At 36.5% G+C, this 27,378-nt stretch overlaps 1 protein-coding gene across 1 annotated transcript in view; it reads left to right on the plus strand.

The window, feature by feature from the left end:
- Positions 1-27,378, plus strand: part of MCCC2 (methylcrotonyl-CoA carboxylase subunit 2) — a 37,095-nt gene that overhangs the window by 1,427 nt on the left and 8,290 nt on the right. The window contains exons 2-15 of the mRNA XM_069000991.1: positions 2,031-2,097; positions 6,100-6,184; positions 6,426-6,527; positions 7,155-7,282; positions 9,644-9,756; positions 14,619-14,732; positions 19,352-19,416; positions 20,330-20,429; positions 21,359-21,454; positions 22,660-22,732; positions 22,935-23,011; positions 25,030-25,096; positions 25,363-25,519; positions 26,311-26,425. Coding sequence (XP_068857092.1) covers positions 2,031-2,097; positions 6,100-6,184; positions 6,426-6,527; positions 7,155-7,282; positions 9,644-9,756; positions 14,619-14,732; positions 19,352-19,416; positions 20,330-20,429; positions 21,359-21,454; positions 22,660-22,732; positions 22,935-23,011; positions 25,030-25,096; positions 25,363-25,519; positions 26,311-26,425 — 1,359 coding nt within the window. The remainder of the gene's footprint in view (positions 1-2,030; positions 2,098-6,099; positions 6,185-6,425; positions 6,528-7,154; positions 7,283-9,643; positions 9,757-14,618; positions 14,733-19,351; positions 19,417-20,329; positions 20,430-21,358; positions 21,455-22,659; positions 22,733-22,934; positions 23,012-25,029; positions 25,097-25,362; positions 25,520-26,310; positions 26,426-27,378) is intronic.

Genomic DNA, 27,378 nt, shown 5'->3' on the forward strand with positions numbered 1-27,378 from the left:
TGTAAACTGTTTCTCGAACCAGATAGGCAGAAAGGTAATTTAAAAGTGAGTGAGTCTAAATTCTGGAAAACGAAAGAAAGGCTATTTGAAGATTCCAGGGACTAGCTCTTACATCCACTTTGGTGATGTAGCAGTAATTCATTTAGCTTGTGCAGTAACTGTAGGATTAGTATGTAGGTTTTGCCTCTGAATTTTGCTTTAAAATTTGTAGAAACCCACATATTAACTGTAGAATTTTACACACCTTGCTGGTGCAAGGACCAGTTTCCAGAAAGAACTGGGTGCCAGTTCACTGGCCTTTTTGTCATTATTTAATGACAATAATGAAGAGCCCACAAATGCGTGGTAGAACTTGCACATTTGTTTCTGAGAGTAGTCTTTTCTGTGCATATTCAGAATTATTTCAAAACATCATTACTTCTCTTTAGTAGAGTGTAATGGTGGTGTATTCTGGTTTAAGGCATGAAAGATCATGATAGAAATTAAGTGAATTTAAGAAACTCAGGTGTTTGTGTGCAGTATTTTTTATAGTTTATCTAAAAAGTCCTTTCATAGTTTTTCATGTAGAGTAGCTAAAGTAGCTACAGTACATCAAAATCTAAAGAAGAAGCCTATGATTGTGACTACTATTTCTCTATTAATATCCTCTGCCTTTTTAGCTGCTATTTTATTTTTTTCCAATGTTAAAGGTGAATTTTTAGGCTCAGTACTGTGTCCAAAAGGTGAGTGTATTAGAGGAAACAGACTGACTGAACAAGGAGAACCAGGGAAAATTTTTTATGTGTAATGGTGCAAAATGAACCAGCCAGACAAACTGAACACTGATACAGAGTAGTACTGGGTGTTGTGAAAACTGCAGACTTCTAAAAGTATGGAATTACAGGATACGTTTTTACCTTTCAAGAGATCGTCTTTAATCTATTTGTAGCAATTACAGAGGCAGAAAAATGCAGTCTTTTGAAAGTTACTACGCACCCAAAGCAAATGTGAGCTGCCTATATACATTCTAATTTTCTTTCTGCTTTGCATCTTTGCCTTTCAGTGCCTAAGTGAACAAACTCAACTGCAACATTTGCAGTTTCTTCTTAAGGGAAACCTTAGGTCTGAGTGTTCAAGTATGTATGAACATAGAGTTACCAGCTGTTTTTTTCTGTCAGAGTAGACTCAAATGTCATATAAATGAAATTTAGACAAGGCAATAAGATCTTTTTGTGCAGCATGTTCTTTTATGGCAGTTGCACTTTTCAAAAAGGTAAAACTTCTTCATGTGTCTGCAAAAAAAACTCCCAACAAATTATGTTTGACTAATACCTTTAAATTCCTAAGGAATTGAAAAAAAACCCCAACCTGCTGTAATGTGCGTGCAGAGTTTTGTATAGTTCTGATAGAAATGGTGAGCTCAGTACTGATTCACTCGTATCAGAATATGAGTCTTTGTTTTTCTAGAGGTGTAATGGCAAGAAGCCCAGCAGAAAAAAACCCCAAACCAAAGCAACAAAACCCCCAAAAAACCCCAAAACCAAGACAAAACAAAATCAACTTTTGCTGTATCTTTTTGTTCAACTTAAACAGCAAGAATCTAAACAGTGTTTACCAAAATCTATTTGACTTAGGTCATTCATCCTTTGATGCAAGTCATAAGAGCACTTAATTTGAATCTGCGTTTTTTACAAAGTTAGATTTAAAAGGCAAACAAAACTATGCCAAAAATAAACAAAATCTGAGAAACAACACTTCAGCTTTGTAGTGAATAGTTCTATTTTAGTTTATTAAATTTAGAGTTAGTCTTTTGCTATCCTAACACAATAAGAATTTTTGTAAAGCCTTTTTATTAAATGCTTTGGGATGCTTGAGAAATCCAGTTCAGAGCTAGAAAAGTTACTACTTTAAAGACAATACAGAGACAGTATTTAGTAAGGTAAAATTAGATTTGGAAGAGAAATTAGTCTTGTACTTCTTACATTTGTTTAATAAAAATTAATATAGTCACTCTTGGTTGAATTTAAAATTCTGTTTTGTTCCCCACTTAGGAAAACTATGAACGAATGAAAGCACTGGTAACTGAACTACAAGAACAAGCAGAAAAAATCAGATTAGGTAAGTATGATAGTCTAGATTTTAGAATAAAAACCTGGCACTTGGTCTTGTTGAACGTCAAAAAGTTGGCCTTGGCCCATTGATCCAGCCTGTCCAGATCCCTCTGCAGAGCCTTTCTGCCCTTCAGCAAATCAACACTCCCACACAGCTTGCTGTCATCAGTGAATTTACTGAGGGTGCACTTGATCCTCCTGTCCAGATTGTTGTTAGACTTACTAAACAGGATGGGCCCCAAAATCAAGCCCTGGGGAACCCCACTAGTGGCCAGCCATGAGCTGGATGTAACTCCAGCCACCTCCACTCTCTGGGTCCAGCTGTCCAGACGCGACGTTTTACCCAGCCAAGAGTGCACCCATCCAAGCCATGAACAGCCAGTTTCTCCAGCAGAAAGCTGTGGGAGACAGTGTCAAAGGCTTTGCCAAAGTTCACATAGGCAACATCCACAGCTTTTCCCTCATCCACTAAGTGAGTCATGCTGTTGTAGAAGGAGATCAGGTTGGTCAAGCAGGACCTGCCTTTCCTAAACCTTTGCTGGCTGGGTCTGATGCCCTGGTTGTCCTGTATGTGCTGCATAATGGCACCTCAACACGATCTGCTCCATGTCCTTCCCTGGCACCACTGTCAGACTGACAGGCCTGTAGCTCCCTGGATTGTCTCTCCAGCCCTTCTTGTGGATATGTGGTCACACTGGCCAGCCTCCAGTCACCTGGGTCCCCAGGTTAGCCAGGACTGCTGGTAAATGATGCAAAGTGCCTCTGTGAGCTCTTCCACCAGTTCCCTTGAAACACAGATTTTGAAGGAAACATTAAGATTCTAAGATTTTAGTTAAAGATAAGTTTTGCTAGAATTAGTTAGAGGAAGTAGGTCCACCTGAGACTAATTAAGAGTTAATAAGAGTTAAGTTAGAAACAAGCTTTTAAGTTGCAGATAATTAATTGTCTTTCTAGATTTGCTTAGCTGTGTTTATAATGAGAACCAGAAAACATTGATAGATAGATCTAAAGAAATTTAAAACAATTGCTAATTTTTCCCATCTGGATGCTATTCAGAAGTCATAAGGAAGAAACTGGATGTTCCCCAAGAGGCTATTTGTATTGTCAAAACCCAGAGAGGTGGAAAGTTCAAGTGAGGAAGAGTATTACTCCTTCATCTTCAAAACCACTCCTCAATTAATAATGACCACTGACCGAATTTAGAAACTATACTACGCATTCTTCATGACATTACAGCTGATTTCCATACAAAGCAGAGAATAGGAGGGGCCATTGTTATAAATATGTATTTGTATTTTGGATATTCATAACTTTTGTGGATAAATAGACTCTGTAACCATCCATACTTCGACACTGTGTATTAGGAAGCTATCCCACGCAGCTGTCTGGCACCAATAAACATGCACTTTCTAACTTTAAACTGTTAGAGAGTTTTTGTCCATCTCAGTTGGATATTGATACTAGATCGATATTCATCTTTTGGTAAATCACCGTCACTGCCCTTGGGTGGATCACATCTCCCCCCATAAACTTGTGTGTGTCTCAGTGGTGTAGTAGGTCACTAACCAGTTCCCCTTGGTTTATGGGGGCTTCAGTTTGCTCCCTGTCCCTGTCTTCTCAGTGGGCTGCATATCCAGTTAAAGACTGAATCAAAGAAGGTATTAAGTACTTTTCCTCATCCTCTGTCACTATGTTTCCCCATACATCCAATAAAGGATGGGGATTCTCCTTTGCCCCTTTTTGTTGGTGGATCTTTTCCAAGTTCCTAGCTGTAGTTGTGTTGGCAAAGAGAAAGCAGGTATGTGGTAGTTTAAAAGCTTGCAATCTGTGTTTCTTCGTTTTGACTTGTAAGATGACCCAAATGAATTGCAGTTGACTACAGTTAATGGAGACAATAAAAAGAAAACATTTAATAAATGCTTAATTATGCTGCCAGAGGCTGAGCAGCTTTAATTTTCACCTTCTTGTGACTATCATGATACTGGTTTTCTCATTTTACACACTGTTTCTTATATAATGCAATTTCTTCTACAACTTTGGAACAGAGCACAGTTAAGTTTTTGTGCTCAGTGCTTTTTCTCGCTTGCTGTGAAACAGATTTCTGGAGTTTCCTGATGTTAAAACCCGTGGACTGCCTCTGTCTTTTATGGGTTTAGAGACTGTTAAGCAATTAATGAACTAATGATGCGTAGCTCATGAACTAATGATCATGGCCTTCTTCATTGCTGCTCGCTTGCCTGTTCTTGCTCGCTATACAATGACAGGACAAGACCATAGTGCTTGTTTTTCCTTCATCTTAGCAAGCTCTACTAGGATGTTAATACACAGTTTTGAGTGGCACTGATTGAAATTGCTGTACCTATTATTTAAGTATATGAGAAGAATTAGGTATCTATGCTGAATACTTCTGAAGGATATGTGCAGCATCTTTCGATTTCGCTGTAAAAGCTGTCTGTCAGAGGATGAGATTTTGTTTGAGGTCTTTGTAATGAATGCTTCATATGTTAGCTGTTACTTCAGTGTGTAGGGTTTTCGTGAACCAATGTCCCACTCTACTGAGTAATCCCCAGCTTTGCAACAGGAAGTGGTCTCTGCCCCTTTACAACAGATGGTTTTCTGATAGGAAGCACAAGAAGCATGTGAGATACATTTAATCCCCATGACTGATCCTTGCACATCGCAGTCACAGTGGTGTAGGCATTGTTGTAAAGGAGAAATTAAGAAGAGATTTCTAATTAAATGCCACCAGGTTTGTTTTGTCATCAAGGACACTGCTTCTCAGTCTACAGAATGGAGATTAGTGCAGGGTAGAGTGTCTTGATGTTGGAAGAGGAATGTTCAGTAGAACGGCTACAGAGCCTGGGAAGCAAGCATTTATGATTAGTGTGTGAAGAGGAGGAGTGCACAAAGATGACAAAAGTCACAGGATGGAAATTATTTTTGCAGCATCACTCAGTGTAAATGAAAGACTCCAGAGGTCAGAGAAAATGTAGTTATGATGTGGGATGTTGAGAACATGGATGGGAGTAGTATCTCTGTGGGTGGATATGAGAGGTTGTTTCTTGAGAAACTTCTACAGAAAGAATTTACAAGGTTTGGGCTTAGACTGGATATATAGACCTAATGAACTGGCTGAACTGAAAATAAATTGTGGGCTTTCTGGCATGCCTGACAGGTAGGAAATTATGTGTGTAGTGATCCAGGAAGGAGGTGGGAGAAAGGAATTCAAAGGTAGGCTTAGAAGCGCTGTTTTAGTAATGCCTAGCTGACAGAGAAATCCTGGAGTCTCAGGAGAAATGTTAGCAAAACAGCACCTTCTTTATTTTGGACAGGGAGACAATTTTAGAGTGATGAGGTGGATCAGTGATCTGTCTACACAGAGAGACAATTTTTGTATAAGCTATTGTTACAAGTGGCTGAGGCATGTCAACAAATCTTGAAGTATTGAATGATACAAACCTCTAGAGAGCAGAAGATATGATTTAGGATGACCTTTAGTGAAGGGTTGAAATGAAACAAATATAAACTTGATATTAAATGCTGTGTGTCTGAATTCTGCTTACAGTTATGGCATGATCTAAGGAAATTAATCCGGATGGTGCTGAGTCATTCAGGATTGCATACAGCATAGCTCTTCTGAATCAGTTCTAGGGACCAGTATTTCCTGTATTTCTACAGCTGTGCTTTCTATATATTTGTGGTGTCTCCCCTTGTGTTTGTTGCCAAGCAGTGGGGGAAAGTTTCAGACAACTGTGTTTATTAAAATCTTTACCTCAAGACTAACTGTAAAAAATGAGGGGGGAAATAAAATAGGTTCTAAAAACCAAGCATTTTTATCAATACCTGAAATCTGTTTGAAGTGGAAACTATTATTTATTAAATTTAATATTAAGGTCCATACTTCAAAAACTGGGAACTCATCAGCGTTTCCACTCTAAGTTTTAATATAACAGGTGATTTATCTTACCTGCATCCATAGAAAATGTGACAATTTACTGTTGTATCACAGGAGGTGGAGAAAAAGCTCGGAAGCTTCACACATCAAGAGGAAAGCTGTTACCCAGAGAGAGAATTGACAAGCTTATTGATCCTGGGTAAGTACTTCCTTTTTTTTTTAAACATTTCAGGTTGTCTTTTGCGGGTAAATATTGCAACAGGCTTCTTTTCTCTTTGGCTTCCGTAAAGACTGGCAAATAACATCATTGAAATTTTACAGAAGCATTCTCTGAAATACTGATCTCTTAATTTTTTTTTTCTAAATTTAACCTTTTAAGTGAGATTCAGTGGCAGATATAGTCAGTAATTTTTTACAGTTTTGTTTCATTTGTCATTCAGGTCTCCATTCTTGGAGTTTTCTCAGTTTGCTGGTTACCAGTTGTATGGTAATGAAGAGGTACCTGCAGGAGGCATTATCACAGGCATTGGACGAGTATCTGGGTGAGAGAGTCTAGTAGTCTCATTACTAATGATATGAAAAGGAAGAAGGTATCATTTTATTCAGTTTCCAGTTAAAAATGCCTGTTAGCGTTTTTAGTGTTTCATTTCTGACACTCAAAAAAATCAACATAGTATTTCAATTTGTTTAATCATAGCTAAGAGGAAGTGAGTTTTTTGGTTTTGGGTTTTTTTTGTTTGTTGAGGTTTTATTAGTCAGTGTATCCCACTAACTAAACAAAACACACATGGAATTTCTGGTGTCTGGTGAAGGAAAGAGATCAGTGTATCTGGAAAACAATTTTCAAAAAATTGGGTGGTATTTTAAACTTGAATTTCTTAAACTCAGTTTAAACTAAAAATTAGTTTTGCTTACTCAGAATACCTCCAAGACTATTCTTGAAATTAATTGTGGTGCTATATAGCATTATTTTACTCTCTAAAATAATGGACAGGACATTGTAGTGCTGAGGCTGCTGTTACAATGTGCACTTGAGGGAGTGCAGGTGAGAAGATCTCTCTTAGAGTATCAGGGCTTCAAGAGTCCTTGGCATGTTGCAGCTCTTAACCATCATACCTACTTACACATTAGAAATGGTTTTCTCTCTCATAAACTTGTTTTATTTTTAGGGTGGAATGCTTGATTGTTGCTAATGATGCAACTGTCAAAGGTGGTACCTATTATCCCATCACTGTTAAGAAACATTTACGTGCTCAAGAAATTGCAATGCAAAATCATCTCCCTTGCCTTTATTTGGGTAAGTCCCATTGCAGAAATAGCCAAGGTCCTGTGTGAAGGGCAGCTCTTGTGTCCACAGATCTAACTAACCAGGAATGTATGTAAAGCACACCTATTCACATACATTTTCATTAATACTGTATTATCTCTACAGATTGGTGGCACATCTTAACTGGAGGGTGTGTACAGGTTCTCAGCACTATCTACTGCACTGCTGTAGGGGTGGGTTCAAAAAATACAGGTGCAGCTGTTAACACTGTATCACTTCTTTCTGTCATGGATGAGCAATCTTTCTGGTAGTCTCATCTGGTCAATTCAAATTACATTTTAGAAAAAAAAAAGTACATTCTGGTGGAGGATGTATCTGTTTGAGAAAACATCCCAAGGAAATAAAAATAATAAGAGTCCCAAAATTGTCAGTAATAGTTTGGATCAATATATTTTTAGGATTTGGGATTAATTTTTCTGAAGCAGAAATTTAGTTGTATTTTATTTTACATTTTGAGTTTAGTCTATTAACTTCAGTCTATTTAGTCTAGATCAGTATTTGGCCAAACCTTCATGTAAGTTTTACTTACATATACTTTTATTATAAAAGATGAAGAACAGAGTGACAGGTATCTGTAATATATTACTGGTAGTTTTCTTAGCCTGGTTTTATACAAATACAAGAGGTTTCTGCCAGTGTCTTCCTTTCAGCCTGAATTCCCAGTATAATGACTTTTGAACCTATTAACCAGTTTCAGTCAGATTTGACAGAAAGTTGTAAGAAAGTTTATATTCCTGTGGATGTTGTGTATGTCAGCATCAGAGGAGAAAGGCTTTCTACTCCCATTTTAAGAAATAGGGCAGGTTATTTCTTGTCTGTTCAGCTTAGTTTAGCAACTTAAATATCAGCTGAGGGGCATTCATTGGTTTGCCAGTCTGGATGCTTGTACTAGTTAAATAGTCAGCATAAATATAGGTCCTGGCCAGTAAAAATGTTTGAAGTTTCTTGCCTTGCTGGTAGGCCAAACACGTGAATAATACCAATAGAAGGATTAGGAGAAGTGTGAACTTGAAACTGTTGACGAGGTGGATGCAGGGACAGTGTGGGTGTAGATTTTGTGGGACTGCCATAGAAAGAGTCCTGGAGGGAAGGGCGGGCTATATTTTATCTTACATGTTAAAAAAACAGAAGAAACTTAGCTTTGCTGTTTGCAAAACAACTGTTACGATTTTTTTGGTCTGAATTATCAGCAAATTCTGTCTGTTCAGAGAACTCTTTATTTTTTAATGAGTTATCAGTGAGCGACTGTGGGTGATTCTACTGTTTTAAGATCTTATGGAATGAGAAACTGTGCGACACAGCTATGCTTTTGAAATTAAAGTTTAACGTTTTATTCCATCTTTGAGATGTATAGTCCTTGAATGTACACTGTCATTCATACCTGGTGAGTTATTTTACCTTTGCAGTTTCTGTTCTTATGCTTGTTCCGGTTTGTTTGGGCTGTGTGATAAGAGGGAGTGCTTCGTAGGTGGTCAGCACTGTGCTGACTATGTAATTTTCATGTTGTTTGAACTGCCTTTTCCATCAGTGATAACAACTGCCTAGGTGCTAATTCTCACATGGACACCTGGTGCCATTTGTCACTGAGTCAGTCACTGGTGTGGGCATTTTCTTTTGGCTGCAGTCCAGTAAGATGAGAATGTGCATACAGACTGGTGGTTGCAGGTAAAAATTAATTACTTGGAGCCAGAGCTCTCAGGGATGCTTTACCTCCCTGTGCATTTCCTCATAGTGTCCTATCCTTTGGATACTTCTCAGGACAGGTTGTATTTTCATTAATTGGGAGCAGACAGGTTGCTCCTGTTGGAGACCTGTAATCTCTGGAGGGCGTATCCTGAAGCAAGGGCACATAATAAATGAATCTTCATAAAGGTAGTTTAATGTTTTTGTGAAGTTTAATCAAGGTATCAAAGTACACAGGCAGCACCTTTTGAACTCAGTGGTGGTTAGCTCTGCCTGTTCATGGAGCTTGTGACAGAATTGCAATGGAATAGTTGAGTTTGAATTCTACATTAAAAGCATTTTTAGTTTAAATATTTTGCAGCAAGATGAGTTTAGAAGTTTGTTTAGGGAGGTATGGTTGCATCTTTACATGTCTGAGTTTATTTTCCATGACAATTATGTTAGTAAAGGATGTTATTTTGGAGAGGCATGTTTACTCTTTTCCTTCTTTATTTTTCCAAAAAGAACGTCCTATTATACCTAGATTCATAGAAATATATACAGTATTAGTTATAGTAATTGCTGTATATTTTAAGTAACATGCAGATACTTTACCAAGAAGTATATAACACTGTTCAAAACATGTTAATGTAATTTAATTCATTCTAGTTGATTCAGGAGGAGCAAATTTACCTCGGCAAGCAGAAGTATTTCCAGATCGAGATCATTTTGGCCGTATTTTCTATAATCAAGCAGTCATGTCCTCACAAGGAATTCCACAGGTAATTTGCTTTTATCTAAGAATTAAATGTACTAAGTAATTGTTATGCTTGCTGCCATTACCTCTTTTCAAGGCTTGTGCCCATGTTTTGTTCCTGACAGCACTGTGTTGTGCTAACCTGATGGCCCAGTCTGGGGCTTGGAAGCACTGTAAACACAGTAACTGTCCACAAGAATTCATTATAGTTTTGAAGAAACAGTCTTCTTTCTTAGTATTCATGTTAATGATTTGACCTACCTGCTCCTGTCTGGGAGTAGGAGAGAAATGGACTTGGGAACATAGTATGTAGGGCCATTTGAGAAAGCACTAGAAAATTTCTTGGAACAGTTGATTATTCTGCGTCAGCACTGCAAAGGTGAGGACCTCCCTGATGATGGTTAGTAAATGAGACATACCTTCCACTAATGGGGGCATGTGTATATTGATAAATGCATTTTATACCCTTATGTGCTTTATGATAAAACTGCCCTAATAATGAGGTTATTTTCTAATGCATTAATGATGCATATAATTACTGTTAGTCACAGTTCCTGGATTTAGAAGTGGTTTTGTGTCATGGTTCACTCAGGAGTTCATAGGGATCATTTTTTTGATGCAGGTGGTGTGCTAGGGAAGGCACACTTCTGGATCTGTTACTCATGAAGAATGTAAAATGATTGAGGATTGCTGACGGGCAGCTATGGCTGCAGTGAAAGTGAAGGGCAGGATGTACAGTCCTAGTGTAGTAAAGAAAGCCAGGTGACAGGATAAAGACTTGAAGGGAATTGTTAGCAGGGACCTAACTGTTAGCAGTGAGAAGCTGCCACAGAGGGTGAAGAAATCCATGGTCTTTGAAGATAACCTCCTGCAGATGAAGGAACACTATAGGAAAGCAAGCAACTGGCTAGTTCCTACAGAGTTGCTGTCTACTCAGTCAACTCCCACCTCTTTGTATGGTTTTGTAGCCCCCTCTTGTACCTGCCTTGTTTTTTGCAGACCAAAAATTCAAGTTCTGCACTTCTTCCTGGACAGTGTTCCACACCTTTGATGTTCTAGTTCATCTTCTTTTCCAGATCTTACTGTGCCTTTTTTAACATGAAGGAGACAGACTGCACCTACAGTCCTTAAAACAAGTCAAAAAAGGCAAATTGTGAGGAACTTCTTAAAACTACCAGTTTTGAGCACAAGTTCTCAGAACTAGTCTTTTTTTCTTTTGGTCCCAAGGGAGAGCAGTCAGCTTCCTCATTTAGCACTGAGGCACAGCAAAGTTCATTTGATCCTGCAGAACTCTTTCTTTTACTGGGGAAAATATATAAAACCTTCCAATAAAACAATAAATTAATAAAAGAATAAAGACATTGTTTGAAACCGGCATCTGGAAGTGGTCAGAGCAAAAAAGAAGTTACGATCATAAACCCAGGTTCTCTTTTAGGTCTGTGATATGTACAATCCTGACAGATTAATCTACAGCTGATTACAGTAAGAGCTGAGGAATGTAGAACATTAAAAAATTACCCAACCCCTGTTTTCTATATAATGAGAACAGCAAGATCTATTCTGAGTGAGAAATAGGTCACACGTACTGTGGAACTTGTGATGACAATATTTATTTTCAATAAAAGAAGTTCTCTACCACACTTCGAAAGCCTGAAAAGGCTAGTCATTATCCTGGCAAAGGGCTGGAATACAGTTTAATTTGTGGGTGCCTGCAGTGTGCGCTGAGGTTCTCCCAAGTGATACGTCATAGCAGTTATTTCACCTCACGTTGTCTGAGGTTGGACTGTCACACAACCAGAGCCCCTGGCAGTGCTATGACACGAATCCCACCATAATACCACTATCTAGTGTTCTTTTTCACCAGGAATGAAACTGTTGAGAGACTATTCTCACTGGATTCTCCTGCCCTGGGACTTGCGGGGACACGATTGCAATCACTCACACAACAGATTCCAGTGGGGCATTGGACGCGTTTTTTTTTTTCCGGGGGAAGGCGGTAATAGAAGCCAATACTTTCAGGGTGAAGCAGATTGACCAGTCAAGGATACACTATTCCATCTCACTCCTTACATGACAGATACTGGCTTTGCAGGATTTTTGAGGAAACTGCCTGTGTTACCTTGATAACTTTTTGGCACATTTTGGAAGCAAGTCAGAGTTCAAATCTTCAATCATCTTTTCCAAAGAATTCTGAAACCATTGCTTCCTTAAAAATCCAAGGCTGAAGATTCCGACAACACACTAGATGTCCTTAGGAAGTATGATATAATTTACCTTGTACAGTTCTTTCTGATAGTAGAGGTGGACCAATTGTAGTGATTTCCAGAGAAAAGCAGTGTTTAGTTAGAACAAAAATACATAGGAGAAAAAGACAGTTTGTAAGCTGGTCATCATGCAGACTCCCTCATGGGTCTAGGCTGGTCTTAGTGTTTTTGTGGAACAGCGAGTGTCAAAGGAGTGATGTTTTGCTGAATTATCTTTTTTGGAGAATTTTTGGAAAACCTTATTTTTGCTAGAGACGTCAATCATGATCTGCTATGGGAGTAATGATTTTTAGGTGTTTTGTTGAAGATGAATATGTATACCCAGCTTGCAAGGCTGAAATTCCTGATGTTGGGCAGGACCTTTCTAAAAATGCCTGATCTTACAGTGATGATCATGGTTCCAGCATATCTTGAAACGTATTTAACATATTTGTAAAGTTGCATTAAAAAGTTGAATTTGTTTTTCTTTCAATTACCATATGGTGTTGTATTAGGAGTAGTTGTATTCATATACCATAAAAACTAAATGTAAGAAATATTTGTCTTTTATTAAAACACATTTCTGTTTGTTATGACACTGATTAAAGTTAAATTTTCCCAGTATGACACTTTCTTTAAATGTTTATGGAAGACTGGGAGAAATGTTTTTCTGAAGTACTTCCTTTATTTAAAGAATGTAATAAGGGTGCATTTTGTTTGGGAGATGTATCTATCCTTTTTTTTTATTATTTCAAAGAGGCACTGTTAACGTTTGTAAATCTATTATTGGTCCTGTGCTAACAGATAGTGGTAGCTAGAACCATTGAACCATCTTCCCTGTCTGAGAGCATGTTTCATTAGAAAATGGAATTAGGAAATTATGCTCTCTCTGATCTCCACTCTGGTCAATTCTTCTGACATGGGAGTCTGGATATTGTTAGTTTGCTACCTGATGTTCTGTGCTGTGGCCTGCCTGGAGGTCTGTTCATCAGTTCATTAGTTCTTCTCAGTTTGGCCCTTAAAGTGCTTGCTTTTTTTTCCGCTTTTAATTTTCTGGTTGCTGATAGTGCTTTTAATTTCCCCCTCCACTTTCACCTGTGACTAATTTATTTTACACCCACTACAGCTTAAATTACATTGTTGCCCATATGGGTGTGAATCAGAAAGATGTGATTAGCTCCTTATTAGCTGCTTCCTGAGCTCTGTCACATTCATACGCTGCAGGGATAACGATGGGGGATGGATCAGCGGATATGAAATAGTGTATGTGCACTCAGGACTGTTGATTTTTGTTGAACACATGAAGAATTTCTTTGCAGCAATTTAGAAAATTAAGTCAGGATGTAGGACATTATTTGGGAACTTGACAGGTAGGTTTTATTTTTTCCAGTAGATATATGTTCCAGTTGGAAAAAATTTGAGTTAAAGTTTAAATGTTGGCACATTTCACATGTGAGCATGGTGAAATTAAGAATAGGAAAAAAACACAAATCCTGGAGGAAAAAATGAAATATTTACCCCAAGTTTCTCCCATTTCTAGAGGTTTATGTTATTTTTGAATTTACCAGGAGTCATTTATTAAATACACAACAGAAATACTGCAGATTAATCATGTGACTCTGAATATAGTTTGCAATACTGAAAACTGTTTGCTGAAAAGGCAGTTTGATTTGATGATAGCAGATTGACATAGTTCATCTACTCCTGCTTTAGATAAGCATAATGTGATTTGGAAGTTTTGTTTTTCTATGTGCTGTTTTCTTCTTCTGAATTATCCTTACAAATATCTTGAAACAAACTTAACCTTAAATAACATTGTTTCCTGGGGTTTTCTTAGGGTGTTTTTGTGTGTATGTATGGTTGTGAAAGAAAGTGTTTGCCTTTTCCATATGAGTATTCCTTTTCTTCTGCTCTACAAGTGTCTTGAAAGGGTCTTTGAAGATGCTCCTGTAAAGGAGAAATTGAGAAACTTCATTTCCATGATTGTCTACAGTTACAGTATTCATCATATCTGGGATCAAATCAGTTTTGTAAAAGTATCACCAAGATATTACTGGTAGAAAATGTTCACTGGATAGGTGTTCATCTCAAAATTAGGCAAAAGGATGAAGCAGAGATTATTCTTGTTGAAGCCTATAATGAGATGCTCAACACACCTCGAAAGGGCAAAAGTAATTGGTTGATCCACTGAAGACCTGAAGTAGCATACTAGGAGATGGGAGAAATTTCCTTAAAAGGATGTTAACACTGGTGAAATTATGCCAATAATCAGTAACTGAAGTCCTGACTTTAGTGTAAATACCAGGAGAAACCTCTAGGTTTTAACCTTTACTGTTGATCAGTAAAACCAAATTCCATGGTAGAATGTGTGTCTCTTCAAGCATATCACATAAGTAGCTGATGGTACTTCATATGTGAATTTTCCAGCAGGGTAGTCTGAAGATCATAGTTCGAAAGACTGTTGAAAATGGAAGATTCCTTATTTCTTAAAGAAATGCTAAAACATAAAAATGTTTGCTCTCTTAGGCAAAAATAATCTTGCAATGCTGTCCAATGACCTGTATTAAAATACATAATATCTTGTGCCTTTGCTATTTTTAAGGGTTGAACAGTTCATTAACTTGTGCTTTTTGTTTTCCAACAGATAGCAGTAGTCATGGGATCTTGTACAGCAGGAGGAGCATATGTACCTGCAATGGCTGATGAAAGTATTATTGTTGGCAAACAGGGAACAATATTCCTGGGAGGGCCACCACTGGTAAGGATACAGAAGTTTCTAGTGACGTGGCCCCGTTCCTCCCATTCCTCCCAAATCATGCTGCAATAATTGTCTACCTTAAACAATTGAGACATTTATTGACGAGATATTTCTAGATATTCTGTAGATTAATTTGTATTTTTGAGTGTGTCTGAATGTTTCTATCCTAAGTCAAATCTCTTCTGTTCATTAGAGGTGTATATTTATAAACTGGACTGTGTTTTTATAGTACTGCTTTTAGATTGCTGTGCACATTTTAAATTATAAAAATTGTTTCTATATTCAGTTATGTACTCTCTAGGTTTGACATGAAATTTGAAAAAATCACAACCATCTGTATTGTATCTCAAAGTCAAGATCAAAGGACATATGAAGCAGGACTGATCTGCTATATTTTTGTGTCAGTTTGCTGACAAAAGAGACACACTTATGATGGAGTTTGTCACAGTACTTTGTCTTTCTCTCTTTCTGTCTTTTCACCTTTGTCTTTCTTTCTGTCTTTCTTTCTGTCTTTGTAAGGAAATTGTTTCTAAGGAAACTGACCTGAAGAATTCCTGTGAATTAAAACTTGCTTTATTGTGGAACTCATAGTGGAATTTGTGACTGCAGAATACTGCAGTATAAGAGAGCTTTAAAATTACAGTAGCTTGGCACAACAAAAGGAATGCTTGAATGTGGTTTACTATTTTAGAAATTACTCTATGTTCTGGTGTATGCTCAGTTCTATACCAATACAAATAATAATACAGTAATGTCAGTCTTTTGCTGACAAAGATTATTCTACTTAACACAAGCTTTATGAGAAAGAAATGTATTTTCAGTAATAAATGTTAGTGCTAGAACTAACAGCATCACTCATCACAACTATTAAGTCTTGATGAAACATGGCTGGATAAACTTGCTCTTTTGAAATAGTCAAATACTTGTCAAATTTATTGTACAAACTGGTCTGAGGCAGCACGATAGCTCTGTTTTGGTTACAGTCTTTTGGGAACTTTTAGGTGTGCTTCCAGTGACAAAGCCAAACATACATCAAATGTCTCTCAAGAGTCCGTCCAACTTGAGCATGCTGAAACAGAGAAATTGCTTTGTAACAGCATTGTTAATGAAGATACTGCTCCATTGATTCCTCTAGTAACAGAGGAGGTAAAGTCTCTTGGAAGTCACTTCCTTCAATTAAGATACTGGGAAAATGTGGCATGTCCCATTAAACTATGGGAAAACAGGCACTGACAGATTTGTTTGTTGACTAGTTCCTAAGGCATGATTGTGTTACTGTCATTAAAAGTATGACGGACTCATCCTTTAGTGTGATTTAGTGTTTACTTGTATAGCTTTGCTCTCATTTCCACAGCATATTTTTATATTGCATTCTTTTCCTTTAGAGTGAATTTTTTCCCCACTGTATAATCTTGTTGGTAAAAGTGGATTCATCATTTTGTGCCTTTTTCAAAGTTCAGTGTATAGATGGCTTTTAAATTCTTATGCAGTTAAAAAAAAAAAAAGGAAGAAAAAAGAAAAAAAAAAGAAGTCTTACATTTGTACATCTTAAATAAATTCAGAATTTAACTGGCATATGGAAAGCAGGGGCATGGGACATATATCTGAAAGTACAGGGATACTTTGTTGTCTACCTTAATAAAACAAGGCATTTAGTTTGAAGAAATTTATTATTTTGGTGGAGCCTTTTCAAGTTGATAAGAAGAGCAAAGTAAGCAGGAAAAGCAGATGAAGTAATGAAAAGCAACTATGTAATGTCAGGCTAATTTATTTACTGCTCATTAGAATTTGGTTGTTAGAATTTCATTGACAGTAATTGTTTCAAATGTCTTACCCAGGTTTCTGTTCCTTTTTATCTTGTATTAGTGTTTTTCAGCTTGTTTATATGTAAACAAAGACAAATACTCCTCAGAATTAAGTAATTCTGTGTAAATTTATCACTGTAATTTAGATATTTGGAGTTTCTTGTTGAAAAGTGGCGTAAACATGAATGAAGATACTATCTGAGAATAATATTAGTTGAGTGAGTAACATTTTGTGGTTCATGCATCTGTTCCTTGAGATAAGAAAATTAGTGTGGTGAAGGACATGAACTTTGTACATCAGACTTTTAGTAGGTTCGTTAGTATAACCAAGAATAACTACCCTGGTTGCAGGAACACCTGAGCTGTCCAAGTACAAACCTTTCCAAAGGTTTTCAGTAAGACATGTAATGCCCGGTACAACCCAGAAAGCTGGCTTGGAAGATGAAAAAAGAGAACCAGCCTCTTGTTCTCTGGGAATGGTAATCATTTGACATCAGGAGGCAATTCAGATCATACATGTGTGTCACTGCGATGTAGCACGTGAGACTTTTGCCAGGATAGGCACCTGGAAAAGAGTGATCCAAGTCAGACCTCAGGGGGAAGACTTGACTAGGCAAGTCAGTGACTGCAAGGATGTTGCGAAGTTAGAAAGTTTTAAAATCTTTCCCCATTTTCAGAGGAAGATTTCACAGCTATCCTCCAATTTAATTTGTTTCTTAGCAACCTGCAGATGTAATGATCCTTATCTTTATTTGTATAGATCAAACTTTATTATCTCTACTGTCAGCCTTTCTGCTCTGTAGAGTTTTTGATACTGTTACTGAAAATATTCTATTTGCCTTCTTCTAAGCATCAAAACTACTTCAGGCTCCCATAGAAACTGCCATTCCATGCTGTAGCAGATATTGTAGCCGTTACTGTGTAAGCTCTGTTCTCCAAAACGTCTTTCCTATATGAAGAAAATTGGATTGGATGTTATTGCTTGCCTGCCTAAAACAAAACATCCTGAGGAAGTGAAAAAAGAAAAATCCCTGGTGTTACTCATAATTAGTCTCTCTGTCCAGAGAGTTGTGGAGTCTCCATCCTTGAGACATTCAAAAGTCATGGTCATTACATGGTCGTTAGCAACCTTCTCTGGCTTGACCCTGCTTTGAGCAGAGGAGTTAAACTTTGCAATCTCTCATGGTGGCAGACAGAGCCCACAGCTCCGATACTGTGATTTGGAGAAGGAAAACTTCATCTCTGTGGAAAAAATAAAAAAGCCATTTTTGTAAAATATCTTAAAATTAGTCTCTGGATTTCTGTGCTAATGTAAATCATTGTGCTATTCAGCTTTGTGCCAAATTCTGGAGTAGTTAACAGTACGTTATAACTGGTTGCGTAAAGAGAGATTTATGTAATTATTTCATACAATCATAAAATCAAATCGTATCATCAAATGGTAGGATCACTTATGTTATAGTACACCCTAAAGGTCATTGAGTCTGGCCATTAACCTCACACTGCCAAATGCACCACTAAACCATGCCCCTTAAATGTCAAATCTATATGCATTTAAATACTTCCAGGGATGGTGACTCAACCACTACCCTGGACAGTCTGTTCCAGTGCTGCATAACCCTTTCAGTGAAGAAATCTTCCTGACTTCTTTTAAAAGTATGTTCTTATGTTCACTGTTTAATGAAGACTGAAGTTAATTATGTCTCTGACAGAAACTTGCCATTAATTAGTATGCCACACCTTCATATTCCATGGGTAATTCAAATTTCAAAGCAAAACTCCTACTGTTGAAGAAATATCTATACTTAAATTTGCAAACTTGACAGTTCGGAAATGTGTGTGTGAGAATATATATATATATAATTAGTGTGCTTTGTTTTTAGACATGAAACTTGGAAACTGAAATCTGGTCTGGAAATGATGATAGTTCTCCCTTCCATTGCTTGTACTCTACCTCTGTACTCTCTGTGGATGATGAATAATGGTTTCACTAGCTTTCAAGGAATCCTTTTCAAAGCACTTACTGTAGAGTGGAAATGCCTCAAGAAGTCTTCTGGGGGTTTTTTTAACGCCAGTAGTAAATTATACTGCTTTGTTCTGAGAAGGAGACCATTCACTCTTAAACTACCCTTTCAGGTCTAAGATTACACAGATCTAGGCTTTGGATTTGCAGTCCAGGTACTTTTATGGACACATCATACTTGATCCAAACAGTTACATGCCGCTGTTATGCTCTTTTAAAGAAAATTGCTATTAATAAATTATTGTGTGTTTGCTGGAAGGTTTAGAAAATGAAAAACTGCTAATGGTTGTTTTATGGCTAATATTTAAAACTAGTAAGTTAAAATTCACAAAGAGTTTGTGTAGAGAAAGCAAAACTGAAAAATGCTAAGTTTCAGCTGGGGTATTGTTTGCTTGAAACAATGCATGGAAATATCCCATTTGAAATTCCATGTTAAGTGCTGAGAAAATTTTTGTGAAAAAGCATGCTTATAAGTATATTCACATTAAAGGGTGCGTAAGTATATTCACATTAATGAGGGACACAGCAGTAAATAGAACAGCAGAGAGTGTCTGTGTCAATAAAAACTACATATTAACATTAGAGTAAGGATGCAAAGTCAAACAAAAAAAGTAATTTTGACAAGATTCTATGTTGTCACATTTTGATGCTCTGAGGGAGAGTAAGCAGGGAAATATGATTAATGAAGAAGCATTTGCAACGATCTCCGTTATTGCTGTACCTAAGATAGTATAAATATTAATGCAAGACAAGTGTCAACTGTGAAGCTCATTTTCCTTTTCTTGTGGTAGGTTAAAGCAGCAACAGGTGAACAGGTATCAGCAGAGGATCTTGGAGGGGCAGATCTTCACTGCAGGTTTAAAGAAATATTTTCACAGAGTTAATTTCTTCCATATTTTGGACTTCCCTTTGCCCTTCCCCTTCCCCTGCCTTTCCCTTATTTTATTTTGTTTTAGATCTTTCTTAAGCTGTATTTACATTTTTAAAATTCTTTCTGTGTTGTTATCTGGTGCTGACAGATCATTTCATTGTTAGATTGTCACAGTTACATTATGTTATTCAAGTTAGGATTGCTTCCTTCATTTACTGCTTTAAAATACTCACATGTCTAGTATACTGCAGCATCATGCATAATGTGGAGGGTTTTAATACTGTTAATAGAATAATATCTATTGAGAAAGAGAATACATTTTGCAGATTGTATCTTTCTTACTGCCACATAGAATGCACTACAAGCAAGATCAAAATAGCTTGTGCTTTTTGTAAAAGAATACTTGTTATCAAACCAGAAAAATCAATGCACTTTCAAGCTCTGCAATTAATAATAAACAAAATAAGGTATTACTGCACAGTAAGTTATGTATTGCTGTATAATAAATGCTTATTTGTTACTTCAGTTTGCTGAAGTGAATAAAAAATTGTTTTGAAGGGCAGTTAATGCTGTTTTTGTAAACATGTTTTTCTTTATAATTGAAATGAATTTTTGTTGCATTTGAACAATGCTTGTTATATTTTATATCATCATTTAGATTTTTTTATTTCCTGCAGTTGCTATTTTATTTCATGTCTGATAACCTGAATATACTATTTTGAAGAAAAGGTCAGGTATAGGGGTTTTTTTTAGGTAATTTAATAATAAAACACAGAGAGCTGAATTGTTGCATCTATATTTTCAAGGTCTTAGCAGCTTTAAAATTTCAAGTTTTCATTGCCTGATTTATTGTTTTTTCCCCTAAGTTAGTCATATTGCTATTGTTATTTATATACAGAAAATCTGGTGTAACAGATCATTATGCTTTGGACGACAATCATGCACTTCATCTGGCAAGGAAAGTTGTAAGAAGTTTGAATCTCCAGAAGAAAGTAGATGTAAGTGTATGGAGTCTGAAAACACTGCATTGCTGAAATTAGGAATGCTTTTCTTAGCCTGATTGATATAACCCTTATTTTATATAATACATATTTTGTCTATGATTTTACATGTTTGAAAATGGAAGTTATGGTTCTCATCCTTAAAGATTTCTCTGATGTTGCAATTACATTCCCGCTTTGTTATTCCGAATAAAACTACTGGGATTAAATGCAAGAGTGGAGCCACTAGAAGAGTGCTTCAGAGTCATAGAATTACACTTTTAGATTAATCTAGTCTTGCAAGATACTTAATTTAATTTTAAACTGATATGATCATTTCCATGGACTTAAAATTAGATACCTGCTAAAGGATCTTTTCAAATAGATATTTTCTGGGATTATTAATGAGAAGTTGAAAACTGAGGGTGTAGACGTGAATCTTGTCAATGAATTGTATTGATTTAAGAATTCCTTGTAGTAAATGGGATGGATAGCATATGGGGGTGGAATTGCCCTATTTTATTTTAGTAGGAGATATTAGAGGGTAAATGGAAGCTCAAGGAAGGCAAGAAGTTGTATTCAGTTGTGTGACAAAAATCTTCACCAGTTTCTCAGAATGCTGCCTGCCTTATAGGGTGCGGGGGGAAAGTAAGCAAATAGGAGGACTTGCCTAATTTTTTTGTAACTTGGAAGAAGTGGAGCATATGTGGAGATATATGCAGGAGTAGAAAAAAGGTAACAGTAAGTGAGAAACTGTTATCAACCTTCAGTTTAGGGAACTTGGTCTTTATACAAAATGACAAGCCAGTACAGGCATTTTGATATGGTTGGTGAAGAGAAGTCTGTGCTCAAAGAAGGTGACAAATTAATTGTTATTTGAATTTTTAACTCATAATGTGGGCTGATGGTTCCTTTGTTGTGTAAATTGTTTTGTTAAATTACTATAGGTGACTATAGAACCATCAGAAGAGCCTTTATTTCCAGCTGATGAAATATATGGAATAGTTGGTGACCAGCTAAAAAGAAATTTTGATGTCAAAGAGGTATGAGTCTTAATGCAAGATCCGTATGCCCATACGTACATGCACCCATTTTGTTGCGGGAAATCACTCTTTATAATTGTTAATAATTGATAATACCTGATTTGGGTAGTTATTTCTGTATAGTTTTGTCCAGTAGATCCATTGTGATAACCGTGACTGTTGAGAATATAGTACTTTTTGGTTATACTTTTAAGAAGGTTGAGCAAGGATGAGAGTTTGGTAACATTCTGAAAAAGCTGGCAGAAATGGGAGCTCCTCATTGGGAAAGCATTCTATGGACTTGCCCAGGGATATGATGGTTTTCTTTTTCTGCTGACCCTTTGAAAGATGAATTGTTTAAAGATTCATGGAGTATAAGCACACCAAACAATTGAGCCTTCTCCCATCTGCATACAAATACTATTGTACTGTACTGCTGGTCTAGTGTAATTATGTGCCTTGGAACCTTCGTCTGAGCCAACATCCTTCCTCATATTTTGCATAAATCCCACATTCAGAGCCTTTTTCACCACTAACCAAGTATGTATTTTAGGAAGTGTCTTAGTATGTACCTCTCTTAAAAAGTTTGGCAGAAATTAGTAGGATTTGCTTGGCATTAAGGGGAAAAAGACATGAACAGTTTCATTGAGTTTCATATTCACTCTCAAAAGTTGCAATAGTTCCGATTTATGTTCTTTTAAAGTTGAAATAAATATCTTCTGACAAATGTCTTGCTGGCAGTGGATCTGTATTTATTAAAAATGGCTCCTCTGCATCACAGAGAAACCTCAAATCAGATCTTCATTATTTTTGTATGTTGCAAACTCAAACAAGCCTAAAAATACTCATGTCTCTAAGAAAGTGACTCGTGAGTATATATGGTTTTTTCTTTACAAATGAGAGGCTATTGATTAATGTTTAATATAAACAGAGGTTTTTCTTTGAAATTCAACTAATCAGGAAAACTTTGTTCCGTGTATAATTTAACTATTTGGTTAGAACATTCTTAATCTTGAAATTCCATTTTTTACAAACATGTAGGTGAATCACACTTAAAAAACTAAATGGGCTTTGCCTGCCATCCAAACTGTTTGTATGGTGGGATGCTTGATGTTCTATAAATGTAAAGATTTCAAGTTATATGTTACCATGGTCTTTCCTTCTGAACAAATTAAAAACCTTGAAGGATTAGGAATTTAATGTTATTTTTCCTTTTTTTTCTTAAGGTCATTGCTAGAATTGTAGACGGAAGTAGATTTGATGAATTCAAAGCCTTGTATGGGGATACTTTAGTTACAGGTAAGTAGAACTATAATTATTCTGTATATGTTCCCAGTTTTATAGTTGGATTTATTCTGACTCACCCTCTGATATTTTTAATGACGTTTATCGTTATCTTCAGAAATATGGCAGTTTCTGTTACCAGGAGAAAGTGTCAACTTTATATGCTATGGAAAAATAAATATGTGTGGAAATTTACAAATTAATCTTTCTCCTTTAGGATTTGCAAGAATTTTTGGTTACCCAGTAGGAATTATTGGAAACAATGGAGTTCTTTTCTCAGAGTCAGCAAAAAAGGTAAATAGATAGATTATTAGCTTCTTTGCCATTGAGAAGCAAAACTTCTGGTGGACACCTTGCTCTTGAAATGAGGAACTTTTTTAAATAGAGAAAGAGAACCCGTGCCGCATTTTTCTTGTAAATGTGAAACAGGTATAAGCTGTAAAAACAATGGACCATATTTTAGAAACAGTGGTAGATTTTTCTGATATGAAGAAGATAGACCAATAGCAGAACAGCATTTGGATTCGTGTGAATACAGCGTAGTTGAAATAGTATATCCTGAAACTTAGAGCTGTTACAAGTCCATGCTGATTGCATCAAATACCCTGTTGAGTATTCCTAACCTCTAAACCATGAAGTACTACAGAAAATTACATCGTTGTTTTTGTAATAACTGGAAAATTTAAAGCCTGGATGCCAGCACTCAGTTCATCGGCTTACCAGACTTTTAATTTTTATACTTTGCTGCAGCATCTCCTGTCTTAGAATAATGAGTGAAAACCTGTGCAATCTCTCAAAATCTGTGAGCTGAAATACCTCTTTGGTGAATGAAAGGCCATCTATGAAAGAATATTGTGATTTTATTACAGTTAACAGTGCTTTACAGTTTGGACTTCAGGGAATGATGGTGATAAAGAGTATCTGGGTATGGCAAAGTGCTTACTTTGGTCTGTGTTGTTTGCTTCAGTTCTTTATTTTTTCAAGAAACAACTGTCAGTTGAATTTTTTGTAATAGCAATTATATATGCTAGTTTTGTTCCAACATGCTTCTTGAGCTAATGGTGAGGAAATCAGTGTTTGAAATGGGGGTCTGAATATACAGAAAAAGGAAGCATTGATGAGAAAAGGGGAGAAATGAAGTAATCTTACCGGATTTATTGCTGTTATACACAAAATTGAGTTTCATGTGCTGAAGGAATAGTTCCCACTTGGAGCACTGCAGCAAATTACTTTTTTTTCATCTGACATTTGTTTTAACAGTTATTTCTGAGTAGAAAAGAACTCTTGCAGTATTTCTAATACTTCCAGTATTTTTCTAACAATTTAGTGCTACAACTTCTTTTCCTAACAATGAAAAAAATGTAAGGATTCTTCATTTTCTGACTGTTACTGGCATATCAGTACTGTAAAAGGAAATTCACTTCTAGAGAAACCTTTGTCCATGATGTTGCTTCTATAAGGAACACGCTCTAGCAAAACTCCTTTTTTTTCTATGCATTTTTGTAATGAATTGTTGTACATTTTTCCTGTGATCATCACTATGCTATTCACGTGCTTCTCTGATTCTACTTTATTATTGTTCTCTCTTTTTTCTTTTTATAACCTTTGCAGGTTTTATATATATTAAGAGGTTAGATGTTTTCTCAGTTGTGCTACATAACCTTGTTTTGTTTTGTTCACTAGCAAGCAGATAAATAACCTGAGGAGCTTTATTGATTTAGATTAGTTGAAACAGAGGCTTGGAATCTACTATTTGTAACTGTGCTAGGAAATTGGTCTTCTGCTAGTAAATAGAGAGAGGGCATCTGCCCTCAGGAAAAGGAGAAAGCATTACAGCAGTTGGCAGGGCCATGAGTAAATAATGTATGTGGCCTTTCCTGTTTTCAAAGACTGCTTCTATTTTGTACAGAAAATGGGGAGATATGTTTCTCTGACTGACTGTCTTAATTTCTCTGACAGAGTCTTACAAAACTTGATGTCAGATGCCACACTGAAGCTGTCTGTGGTTTAACTGCATATTGGCTGAGTCACAGCAGTTGAGCTTTTCGGTATTAGTAGTTACGCTTTTTAAGGATATTATTTCTGTTTTACCACAGGCTCACACATTTTTGGAGATCTCTTAATTCTGCTACCATGAGTGCATGTTTCGCAGTTAACTTTGGGTGAAGGAGAAGTAGTATAGCACTTCCTGATGGAAGTACTCTGCTGGACTTCAGTGGAAGGATTTAGCACCGACTTCAAAGTGCTGGTAGTGATAGCTTCACTTGTCTAACTTGTAATGGCTTACTCTTTTCTTTTTTTCCTCTCCACAGGGTACACATTTTATCCAGTTGTGTTGTCAGAGAAATATTCCCATTGTGTTTTTGCAGAATATTACAGGTGAGTAAGATCAATATTTTGAGGTTTCACTATGTTGTAGACTTTGCTGTTAGCTGTTGAGGCTGCATTCTAGAAAGCCTCTTCTGTGCTTTGTAGTACCTACATCTCCAGCCTGTTTGGAAATCAGCCTGTCAGCAGCTGGTGAAGGCCTTTCCTTATGATTTGCTCCTCAGTTCTTTCTGCATGTGCTGTGAAGCACATATTATGACATATGGCACAGTATTATAATATAAAGCTGGTGAGCCTTTGTTCATGTATTTCTTTAGGTTTCATGGTTGGCAGAGAATATGAAGCTGGAGGGATAGCAAAAGATGGTGCCAAGATGGTAACTGCTGTAGCTTGTGCCAATGTACCTAAAATAACCGTCATTATTGGTGGCTCTTATGGAGCTGGAAACTATGGGATGTGTGGAAGAGCATATAGGTAGGTGTTGCTTCGAATTATGACAGCAGATAAAAATAATTTAAGAGAGCATAACCTTGAAGTACCATTCTGAAAAAAACCATCTGAACTCTTGAAGAAATTGTGCTGTTTGGAAAACAAAACAGTTCTTGGTGAATATGTTCATAAGTAAATAACAACCTGACATTTGTAGAGACTGATAAGGCTCATGGTTCACCTTGAGTTAGGTGACAGAGGAGACCTTCTGACATGTAAACCTGTTCACATCTTTTTCTCCCATTTCAATTACTGGTGGAAAAATTGTGAAGTCCTAAACAATCACTGGGCATTATAGGCTGGTCCTTTATTCTGCATTCATAGGAAGAGTATATCAGCTTGTGTAAAAACTCCTTATTCACTTCAATGAGCCTGTTTTTATGAGTAAGGTTTTTAGAACCCCTAAAGATTTTTTTGTTGATGCTTTGGACATGGCTTATGTGATTTTTTAATTTCATTTTTCAAGATTCCTGATACTATTGAAGTTATTTGGGAGGTTTAGGAGAAAAATTCCTGTGGGTTAGGGATATGAGCTGAAGAGGCTCAAGAAAGAGAAATATTTAAAAAAAGGTGTTTAAATAATGGAAATGAACAGAATTTTTAAATTTTCGAATGCAATGCTGCAAGCACTGAAGTATGTTAATGTACCTTTTTAAAAACCCAATATATTGTAATACTGTCATGCATAAAAAGGAATTTGTAGTTGAGTGAGAATTAGTTCTTCATTAAGAAATATGGCAATGTCTTACCTTAATGTTTAATATGCATTTTTTCAGTCCAAGATTTCTATATATGTGGCCAAATGCTCGCATATCAGTGATGGGAGGGGAACAAGCTGCAACTGTTCTAGCTACAATAGCTAAGGACCAAAAAGCAAGGGAGGGAAAACAGGTACATCTTTCTTCCTTCATTTGTAGTAAAGTCATTATCGCTTATTCTTTCACTGGAGTTGGTCATTTTGTGAGTTAGGAGGGGGTACAAAAGAGTGAGACATCAGTGAACTACCCCAATGCCACCTAGTGCACTAACAAACATGAAGCATTTGTGAAATGTTACTGCTTACCTCTTTGAAATGTGAAGATCATTCATAACATTCCTTACCTTGCTTAAAAAGAGGAGTATTTCATATGCCATCATATTTTTGTACTTTTGCACCAAGTTATTAGTTCTGCCCCAGATGAGCAACCAGGAATCTCCTTGGTTCGGGAGTATGAAGAGGAATATGTCAGGATAAAGTGTCTTTCCAATTACTATGAAGGTGGCAGTTCTAGAGAAAGTTGATCTTCGAATGATTCAGTGATTGAGAATTATGAAGCTTGTAACAGCAGAAGTCTGGAGAGGTTTGGAAAGGTTTTTGCTCATTTCAACATTTTAATTGAAAATTAGAGGTATATTGCTTAGTAATATTTTATAGTTTCTCTGCACACTCTTTTCTGCTGAGTTGGGTTTTTTTAATTATGAGGTTTATGGTTATATTAGTGCCTTGATCCCATAAGAAGTGGTTTTATTGTGATGTCTTAAAATTGTTCATATTTATCATGAATAGTTAATCAGAACAGTGAAGCAGTATGAACATGTTATCTCAGCGTTATTCCTTTTCAACACTTCACTTGTTCTTTCTGTGGGTAGAACATACTCACCCCCATCTCTGTCTGTCTTACTTTCCCAAATCCATGATACCCAAAAAGAAGTTCAAGAAAAGTAATTAGTAGTAGTTAAATGTCAGTAAAATGTGTTAGAAACTTGAAAGTTTCCTGAATTACACAGCGACCAGTCTGGATCATAGAGAAACCCAGTGTTAGAATAGCACAGACTTACTTTATTAAAAAATCTTGCCAAAGGCA

The sequence above is a fragment of the Aphelocoma coerulescens genome (assembly GCF_041296385.1).
Source record: "Aphelocoma coerulescens isolate FSJ_1873_10779 chromosome Z unlocalized genomic scaffold, UR_Acoe_1.0 ChrZ, whole genome shotgun sequence".
NCBI classification, from domain to species: domain Eukaryota; kingdom Metazoa; phylum Chordata; class Aves; order Passeriformes; family Corvidae; genus Aphelocoma; species Aphelocoma coerulescens.